At 29.9% G+C, this 11116-nt stretch overlaps 1 protein-coding gene across 1 annotated transcript; it reads left to right on the plus strand.

Annotated features, from left to right (window-relative positions):
- The first annotated feature begins 9399 nt into the window (after positions 1-9399).
- LOC140452706 (uncharacterized) lies at positions 9400-10617 on the plus strand. The gene has a single exon (XM_072547027.1). The coding sequence runs from the start codon at positions 9400-9402 to the stop codon at positions 10615-10617; it is 1218 nt and encodes a 405-aa protein (XP_072403128.1).
- Positions 10618-11116: the final 499 nt, after the last annotated feature.

Here is an 11116-nt window from a genome sequence, read left to right on the forward strand (position 1 = left end):
ATAAAAAAAGCATGAATGCTGAAACATAAAAAATATTTCATTTAAAACCCATGTTTCACTAAATGAAAATACCGACATAATAGATGTAAAACACGTTGGTAATCAAAATGATAATAACACGAGACCTACAGACTGAAACTTAAAAGTGGTGCCAAAGTAACAGAAATAATGAGGCAATCGAAAAAAACTAAAAGGAAAATTAAGCTTAGTGAATGTTACTTTCAAAAGTACAGGGAGATAAAAGCCCACATAAGAATACTTAAACAGAATTTAAAAGAAGCAAGAGAAAAGGGTCAGAAAAAATTGTTAAATTTTAATAAGCTTAACGTAGACGATAAAACAAATACTGTAGATAGCTTGAATTATAGGAGAATGCAGACACAAAGTGAAACTGTGAATACTAAAAGACCTCAAGAAAAACCTAGGAGAGTAACATATACTAACAGATTACCAGGAGGCAATGAATATAAATCAGAAATCTTGGCGAAAACAACCAGGACCACAAAAAACCGGTGTAAAGACTGATATTATAGGTAAAAGTGAAACATAGAAAAGATAGCAAGAGAAATGCAAACCATATTCTAGAAAAAACAATGAACAGGTACCACAGAGCTCTATATTGGGTACCAAATTATTTACAATTTAAAAAGAACCAGTTACAAAGAAACTAAAAGCATTATATGACATGCAGGAAAGTAAACTGAGAACAGAAGGCAAAATAGAAATCAATGACTGAATATTCTGTTACTGATCTAAGAAAAAATAACGAGGTAAATACAACAGTGAAAGAAAAGTAAGATAAAGAAACAGTATTGAACAAGATCTATCTAACTAGCATGATCATTTTAACAAACACAAGAATGGATAACAAATTAGTAAGATCTAGAAAGAAAAAGCATAAGTTATATATTAACTAAAAATGACAAAAAACGAACTACAGAGGAGAAGGCTTCTTTGCAATATCTATAAACAAGCACATATTCTTTTTACCACAGTCAGGTTGCTAATCTCACCTGTAAACCATCCTTTATCCGGGCTTGGGACCTGCAGTGTCGGCAAAAGATTTATATATATATATATATATATATATATATATATATATATATATATATATATATATATATATAATAAATATATATATTTATATAATATATATATATATTTATATAATATATATATATATATATATCAATATATATATATATATATATATATATATATATATATATATATATATATATATATATATATATAAGTAGATAAGCAAGCGGGGTCCTGAATCACTTTGGTAACCTGTCCATCAGGGTCTCCGATGCGAAGGTATCGATGCCATGATTTGACCTTAGGGGTGTACAAGAAGTACAAGAAGTGATCGACAATGACCAGAGGGTTGTAAGAACTGGTCGCTTATCGTTTGATCTCTTCTTCTTCTCTCCCGAAGAAGTGATCGACAATGACCAGAGGGTCGTAAGAACTAGTCGCTTATCTCTAGATCTCTTCTTCTCAGCCGAAGAATTGTCACCTACGTTACCTGTATGTTTTTACACCTGTCTCACTTGTCTCTTCTTTGTCTTACCTGTCCTGAAGAAGTAAAAGAATCGGTCGACAATGACAAGAGGGGGTGTCTTTGAGTGGAACGGACCACCTTGTATGTCGAGTGCAAAACTCATCGCTTATCGCTTCATCTCCTCTTCTTTTTGTTAAATTTGTACAGGGTGATCGAAAAAATAAATTTGTATTGAGACTTGGAAATATTTTAGGTGTTGTTGCGTCAAAAAAATTTTTTTTTGTGTACGATGCTTAGATATGTCTGTATAGCCTGCCTAGCCTAGCCTGCCTAGTCTTATCTTTACTTTTGAAACTTGTAGGAAAAGGAAAAATAACTATGTATCACATAAATGCTTTATTGTGTATATATATATTTTAATGATATATGTGGGTAAATAAAGATGTAAATAAAACAATATTGGATTGATACTATAAATTTTATTTGTTTTGAAACAAGTTATTTATCTGATTAAAAATATACACTCTACTGTTATAATGTATATTTGTACCAGTAAAGTATAAATGTCCAAAGTGTGGTGGGGAGACTGAAATATCTAATAGGAATTGTATAAACTGTGACTACATAGAATATTTGAGATCCAGATCTGGTGCTAAAAATATTGTCTGAAGAAGAGAAAAAATATATAAAGACTTATATTTAGAATAACTATGTATTAATTTGTAAATCGTCTACGAGTACGCTACCAATATGTTAAACGCTGTCATTAATAAATTACCTTTCGAAATGCACATCCCTGGAGGTTATAGGTTTTGTGGACCCGGCACCAAATTACAGAAACGACTAGCACGAGGAGATAGGGGAATAAATGGATTAGACGAGGCGTGTCGTGAACATGATATTGCATATTCTCAAAATAAAGATCTATCCGAACGACATAAGGCTGATAAGATTCTAGGTGAAAAAGCTCTTGAACAGTTTCGATCGAAAAATACAGCATTTTCCGAAAAATTGGCAGCACTTGGTGTAGCTGGTGCAATGAAAGCAAAAGTGAAATTAGGTATGGGTCTAGGTTCTACTAAATATAAAGCTGTAACAAAAAGTTGTAGTAAAGAATTGAACAAAGCTAAAAATAATTTAGAAAAACTAACTGAAAATATAGACCATTGTACTTTATTACTCCAAGGATTAACTATTTCCAAATCAAGTAAACGCAAACAAAATATCCAGCACAGAAATAAACAAAAAATACAACAAAAGCTTTTAAATCATAAAAGAGCAAAAGAAATTAGAGATGATATGGATGTAGACATTTCAAATGAGTTCGCTGTTGACTCTATAAACAGAGGAGACACAAGAAAAACGGAAAAACGGAAAATAAGTGATGAAAATATTATGGGTGCTAAAAAGCCAAAAAATGATGTAAACGAAATATTGAACAATACCCAAAAAAGAAAACGTGACGACGATAACGATACTATGGATGACCAAGCAATTCAAAAAATAAGATATAATGTATAAATATAAAAAATAATTTTATGTGATTTGTAATATTATAAATAAAATTGGTCACGAAGTATTTTTACTACATTTAAAAAAATACATTGACGCAAATCTATAACACGCTATGCAACGTGATTAAATTTTTATTTCTTCATCGAAAACACATTATACATGCAATAAACATATTTAACGATAACGCTGACGTCAATGCATTTTTAGGTCAAATAGGTCACCAAAATACATTATATGCAGATAAGCACATTTTATTTAGATAATGATAAATTAATTTTGGAATAATAAACGTTTTAATGATAAACATGTTTTGTACTATTTTCTGCATTGCAATAAAGATCAAATAGGTCAGTCAATTACGTTAATATATATTTTTTTATTCTTACTATTTAAATTCGGTTAATTTTAAATTGATCTATCAGTTAGTCAGTGATACTAATTCAGTCTGATCTGTATCGTTGTTAATAAGCTGTGTGTTAACAGTTCAACAGCGAAAAAAAGTAAAGATAACAGTGAAATGGGAGTTAAGAGTTGTGTTGTTGAATTCCATAGTAAGCAAAGAGACAATGCCAGGACAAGACTCTTCACGAGAGAATTTAGTAGGTATCGGCAAAGAGATGAGGGTGTTCAAGCACAACAACTAGGGAGGCTTAACCATTTAGAACCCCATAGAGATGCCGATTACCCATTAAGAAGGAGACCGCTACCATTTCCAATCGAAGGAATCAACAACATTAGAAGACAGTAATTTTAAAATTTTTTTATGTAATTAATAATAATTAATATATGCTCTATTTTCTATTGTCGTTTTTTTTTTAATGAGATAAAAGACTTGTTGTTGTATGTATTATGGGTAGTTGGTTGGAAACAGTCAAGATGGTTGGTAATAAGAAAAAGACAAGAAACACCACTAAAAGAAAGGTCACATCCTCCTCCTCATCTTCTAAAAGAAAAATTTCAAAGCAAAAGTCATTTAGTTTATTGAGAGTAATTCGAGACATTAGAAAGAAACTATTGGAAAGCAAACCAAGAACGTTAAGGGAAGCTATTCAACAAGCATTACGAATTGTGAAATTTTACAAGAACATTAAAAAACCACGTGGTCGAGTAATCCAAGTTCCAAAAATTGGGGGTATAGTCGACACGTAATTTCGTGAGAAAATTTATAGGAACCAGAGGAGTAAAATACTACTAAAATGGCAACACTGTTAGAGTTACCACTACTTTATTGAACAGTAGCGTAGATATCTAATTTTTAATTAAATAAAAGTTTTTATTTTTATTTAAGAAAAAGTTTCATTTTCTATAAAGTTTAAATAAAAAATATTGGTGTTGTTAACTTCTGTGATATATCTAGGAAGTGATAACACTAATCAACTCGGCTAAATAGAACTTATTGTAAAATAACAATACCTATAAAAAATTGTTAATAAAAGTAATTATCACATACAATTAAATAAATTTTTTATGTACAAGTATTTTAGTATACAAACGTTTTAATAACACAACTGCTCATAAGTTTTAAAACTTATGATCACATTTTATCCCTGATAACTTAGTTATTGTAATAAAAAAAATAAAGAATTAATTTTTTAAATTATATACAGCGTATTCTATTAACAACTTTGGTTTGACACCGTGTGAGAGAAGACTTAGTATCTCAATAATTTAAAAATGGGTAATAGGTCTAAAACTTTTATGAACATCTTTTTTATATATCTATAGTTTGTTTTTTAACCAGGAGGAGTAATTCAAATTTACCGCGCCGTAATGCTTGTTTGTAATTGGTCCAACCGCAGGCAAGTTTACTCCACTAAATTATGATATTTTGACACTAATGACATTTATGAAATTTTAAAATTCAAAATTTATATTTACAATTTTTTGTATTTTCTGCGTTATTCCTTTAATTTTTAGATTTTTCGTTTGCATTTATAAAAACAACAGTTTTTTTAGAACAATTTAGCGACATATTAGTGTTAGTAAGCTAAAAATTAGAAAAGATTAAAAGATTAAAATTTTAAGTAAAATTATCAACCGCCCAGATCTTCCAAATATGTGTCGTTCAGTATTATATAAATTCTTTAAGCAACTCAATTTTAAGTAAGTAAATATGGGTTAGCCACAATTATATAGTAAATAAAACGTGCAACCCAAAAATATATTATGTCTGAGTTAGGGAATCAATTAAAAGATAAAGAGCTTTATTCTAATTAGAACAAGGCGGATCTGTTTTGAAGTGGATGTGAAAGACGGCATTCGGATTTGTGCAGAAAAAGTTACGTAATATAACTTCTTACATAATCTTCTACAGTGTAATATATAAACTCTAAAATTTCTTCAACTTCTTCATAACAATCCAACATTGTTTTATTGGAATTAGAAAAACAAAAACATATATGTTGTAAGTGAATTGGAAAAAAATATTCAAACATAAACAAAGTTAGGTTAGAATCGACGTGTGTCCGATACTTATTACTGGATTAGCGCAAGACCGAGATAATTAACCAAAAAAGATGTATTTGGTGACTTTTCTAGTAACTTTCTTGGGTGCGAGTCTGTCTTTTTAGTTTACTCCTCCTAGTTAAAAAACAAACCATAGCAGGTATTTTATAATAACCTAACCTGTACTTTGATTATTTTAAATTAAATTATGTTGTATGTTTTTGTTCTATCATGAAGTGTATTTGTACTCTATTTTCAAAGATATATAAGCAAAACGAGAATTTGACAATTACAATAAAAATAAAGGTTTCAACTAACACCTAGTTGGAAATAAGAACTTAATAATCTACTCATAATCACTGTTATCGCTAGTATCAGTTGTATCTTCTATATTTATAGTTCATTTGGTTAATGCTGGTAAATATTTAACATAGTCATTTTCCACTGCGATTACATGTTTGATTACACTTTTCCAGTTGGTTGCTGTGATCTTTGTGACTTCTCTTCTAATTAACTGGAGAGCAGTAGACAAAAATTTAGGAGCCACGTTTCTTCTTCTTCTATTACCTTTAAGTTGTGTCCATATTAACTCTATTGGGTTCAATTTACAATAGTAAGGAGGAATTAATTGTAATACTGGGCATACCAAGCACGGTATGCCCATTACTGCGAGTACAGTTATCAACAACATATTCCTTCTGGTACTGTCTACTGTCAACAACCTCCAACAATTCCTTTTTACTATATGATGCCTCAAAGTACAAATCTTTCTCAAACAAATTCTTGAATTTGTAATTTGTTTCAAGTAATATTTGGAATTTTCTCATTAATCTTGAATAATATGATACGTTGTCCATGATAATCACACTATATTTAGGTAATCTCGGAAGAAGAGGTTCCTTTAATATTTTTTTGTAGGTATTAATAATACATCATCGATCCATCTATTTTCTCCACCGCAGTGTAAAATTATAATTCTCTGTCCTGTCATGTAGGTAAGATGTTTCTCCTATAGTCTTGTAGCAGATTGCTTTGGATACTCTGATAAACATGTTTTTACAATTGCTTCTGATTTAGACAATTTAGAACACAATTCTTCATAAACATGTTTCAGCATATGTTTGGATGGTATCATCAGAGAGGTATTGAAAATGTCGCTTACATTTTACTACACGGCTTTGTAAAGATATTCCAATTGATTAGAGGGTTCCGCTGGCTCTTCAGCTGCAGAAGTTAGTTTTATAAAAACTAACTTCTGTTTTTTTCTTCAAAAAAAACATTAAACGTTTACATCTATGGTTCCTGAGTTGAACTTTTTTTATAATTCATTTCCATCATATTGATAGCTAAAAGCATTATAATTGACGCTCGAACTTCTTGTGCGATATATATGTATATATATATATATATATATATATATATATATATATATATATATATATATATATATATACATATATATATATATATATATATATATATATATATATATATATATATATATATATATATATATATATATATGTATATATATATATATATATATATATATATATATATATATATATATATATATATATATATATATATAGATCTTTCAAACCATGATTCACAAATTGAACCCTCCATATCCTCATGATAATCTAGATTCACGTCTTTATTTTTTTTACAGATATTAATAATAAATCGTCGATGCATCCATTTTCTACACCGCAGTGTAAAATTATAATTCTGTCCTTTATTGGGCGGTAATGAATTAGAACACTTTTTGTTATTATTCGTCCAACTTTTTTCACGGTGTCATGAATACCATACCAGGTTTCATCCAAATAAACAATATTTCGTTTAAAAATAAAGTTTAAAATAATATAAAATATTATACCTGCCTACCCAATTGTAAACCACTGGACGGTCGAAACGAAATTTATTGGGATAAACTACTTTATGGTTTCGGTTGCTCAGGCAAAAATTGTTATCTTACGCAAAGAATGCATCGATGATAACTTTATCTGAGCGACTGTACATATTTTACCAGGCTCATCTAAATGTAAATATCGATGAGAATATTAAAACTTTGTATTATTATACATCTCAGTCATTGATAATTTTGCAGTTAATAACTACTCCTGGTAGAGTACTTTTATTTTATTTTTATTGTCTGCTTTTATTACAGATAAATATATTTTTACACAGTCTCACCGAAATACGAGGCGACTATATATTACCTCTAATACCGATATTTGCTGGGTTGAGCGCATTGGGCACTATTGCTGGGGGTACATCAGCTATCGTGAAGACTATTAACGACGCAAAAGCAGCTAAAGAAGATTTACTCGAAAAACAACGTCATAATCGTAAAATGGAAGCACTGGCAATTGGAAAAGGTTTATACTTGAAACCATATAAAAGTGGAATGGGTATTTTTTTATGAATGAGAAAATGGATCAAATAAAGATTTCAAAACATTCTTTGTCAAATGTAGAGTTACAAAATATGCAAAATTATTGAAAATCCCCCACTTCAGAGCTGTATTTATGAGAAATGGGTTTCCAAAAAAAATTTGGCAATATGAGAGTGGAATTATTAATTTAGACAATAAAGACGGACTTGGAACTCATTGGACAGCTTACAAGAAGAATAAATCCAAAGTCGTATATTTTGATAGTTTTGGTAATCTGAGACCACCGTTGGAAGCTATATCATACTTTAATTCAAATGGTTATTGTCAAATTGTTTATAATCATAAAATTTATCAAACTTATAACACTGCAAATTGTGGACAATTGTGTTTAGATTTTTTAAATAAATACCCTTTTTAAAAGAATATTCTTTTATTTACTCTATGATTATCGTTTGAACATGTCGTACACTTTTGTGTTATCTGGAAGAGAATCGGTGTTATCAACAAAAATTTACCCACCAATTATTTTAAACGAAAATGAACAGTATGTACTAGGTTTAATAGATTTCATGTCATACAATACAATTCCAAATGTAGACCAAACAAACAACAAGTTTTATATAGATGGTTACGATATAACGATTCCACATGGTTCTTATGAAGTCGAAGATCTTTCAAATTATTTAACTGAAAAAATAACTGAATTAGAATTAAAAGTAGATCAAACACCAGATAAAGTTGATACAGAAATTAATAAAGGAAAGAGTCAAGAAAAAAATAATGCAATTGGTAACGGTGTGCCTAGAAAAAATCATAATATAGATCAACCTACAAGTTTGATATTGAGAATTAATAACAATACACTCAAATGTGAAATAAAAAGCAACAAAGTAATCCATTTTGAAAAACCAAATACCATTGCTCCCTTATTGGGATTTACACCAAAACGGCTCTCACCTTTAAAGACTCACGTAGCTGAGAATCCTGTGCATATCACAAAGGTTAATTCTATTTGTGTGGAATGTAATCTAATCACTAATTCATACGTCAATGAAAACCAAGGTCATATCATCCACATGTTTTATCCAAATGTCTTACCGGGTTACAAAATTGTGGAAATTCCAAAATAGGTAATTTATTTACCTGTCACAAATAGATATATTGATGAAATTTTCATTAAAATAGTTGACCAGGACGGTAATCTTGTTAATTTCACACGAGAAGTTATTACGTTAAGACTACATTTAAAAAAAGTATAAATAATGGTTTTAATTTACAACTGTAGCAAATTTAATCCAGGTGTGGACAGTGTATATAATATTAAGAGTGTTGATAAAAACATTAGTGACAAGCAGACTCTCAAACCGTTGACAACAGAAAACAAAGTCTTTTTAACCTCACTAGGATTTAAAATAAAACACAACAACTACGACAGTGACAGGGAAAAGAAATACTTGGTGTAGAATAAAGTTTTTTATTAATACTAGAATACTTGGGATTTTCTTGAGGTGTACTTGTAAGAAGAGGGAATATGAGTTTTAACATTTTAAATATTGGAGATCGTGTATTGGTTGACAATTCAGTTGTGAGTCGAGAAATGCACAGTCATTTACCTTATGCCAATGCAACTTTTAATCATTGTGATGAAATAAGAATACCAATTCAGATTCAAGATATATACACCCTACCTTCTGAGAGTTATCTGTATATTGAAGGACGTTTAACGAATGATGGGAAAGAAAGCAATACTTTGCGCTTTATTAATAATGGTTTGATGCATTTATTTGATAAAATACGATATGAAATTGGAGGCTGTGTAATAGATAGAGTGAGAAATTTAGGTATAACAACGACAATGAAAAACTATGCTTCGTTCACACAAACTGAATCTAATCGATACAACTGTATAGGTTGGAGTATTAATGACACACCAACAGTTGCTGATAAAGCAGGAAATTTTAATGTTTGTATTCCACTCAAACTTGTACTTGGATTTTTTGAAGATTTTACAAAAATTCTTATTAACATACGCCAAGAACTCGTATTGATAAGAAGTTCAACTGATTTAAATGCAGTAATGTCTACAGTAGAAACTGAACTGAAACCAAAAGTGGAAATATTTAAATTAATATGGAAAATGCCTCATATTCAAGTGTCCGATTCAGAAAAGTTACGTTTATATAAATTTATTGAAAATGGGTCCAGTTTGGAGCTTGCATATAGAAGCTGGGAATATCATGAAATTCCTCTACTGCCTCAGACAATGAAATTTAACTGGAATGTAAAAACTACCAGTCTATTGGAGAGACCACGATTTGTTTTGTTTGCATTACAAACTGTCAAAAAGAATGCAATAAAAGAAGAGAACAGCTATTTTGATCACTGTAATCTTACAAACTTAAAGCTATTTCTAAATTCTGAAATGTACCCGTATGACAATTTGAACTTGAACTTTAGTAAAAGACATTATGCCCTTGCATATGAAATGTATGCACAATTTCAACCGTCGTACTATTACAAATCCATAGGAGATCCATGCCTTACTATGTTACAATTCTGTGCTGTTGCTCCGATATTTGTTATTGATTGCAGCAGACAAAATGAATCAATTAAATCAGGAAGTGTCGATATGAGAATAGAAATAGAAACTAATAAGAATATACCAGCTAACACAACTGCTTATTGTATAATTATACATGACCGTATTGTTAATTATAATCCTCTAACCAATGTAGTTCAAATGTTTTAACTGTAGTTCATCTAATGAAGCAAATCTGTACTTTGGGTTTTTAAGTATAAATAAAAAGTTAAAAAAAAAGTTTACTCTTATTTAACACCCTGTACACAATAAATATTTTCATAACCTTGTTGATGTTAAACATAAGTGTCTAATTGGGGGCTAGACTAGTACCAAATCTGAAAGCTGTTCGAGACCTGTTCAAAGCTGATCAGGACCTGTTCAAGACCTGTTCAAAGCTGATCAGGACCTGTTCGAGACCTGTTCAAAGCTATATATAACTTATTTATCATTGCTTCTGTTACTGGTAAAACAACCATTCTGTGTATAATGTTTTCTGTAGTAGGATCTAAAATAGCAATTTCCCTACAAAGAAATACATCTTCCCCAGGAAAAGAGAAACCTTGGATATCCACAATGAACATGTCTTCACTCTCTCGATATTCTCTAACAACATACAAAAACTTGCAAGTGGAACGTCTTTTACATATTTTTCTATCCCCTCTTTATT

This window comes from Diabrotica undecimpunctata, chromosome 11 (assembly GCF_040954645.1).
Source record: "Diabrotica undecimpunctata isolate CICGRU chromosome 11, icDiaUnde3, whole genome shotgun sequence".
NCBI lineage: Eukaryota > Metazoa > Arthropoda > Insecta > Coleoptera > Chrysomelidae > Diabrotica > Diabrotica undecimpunctata.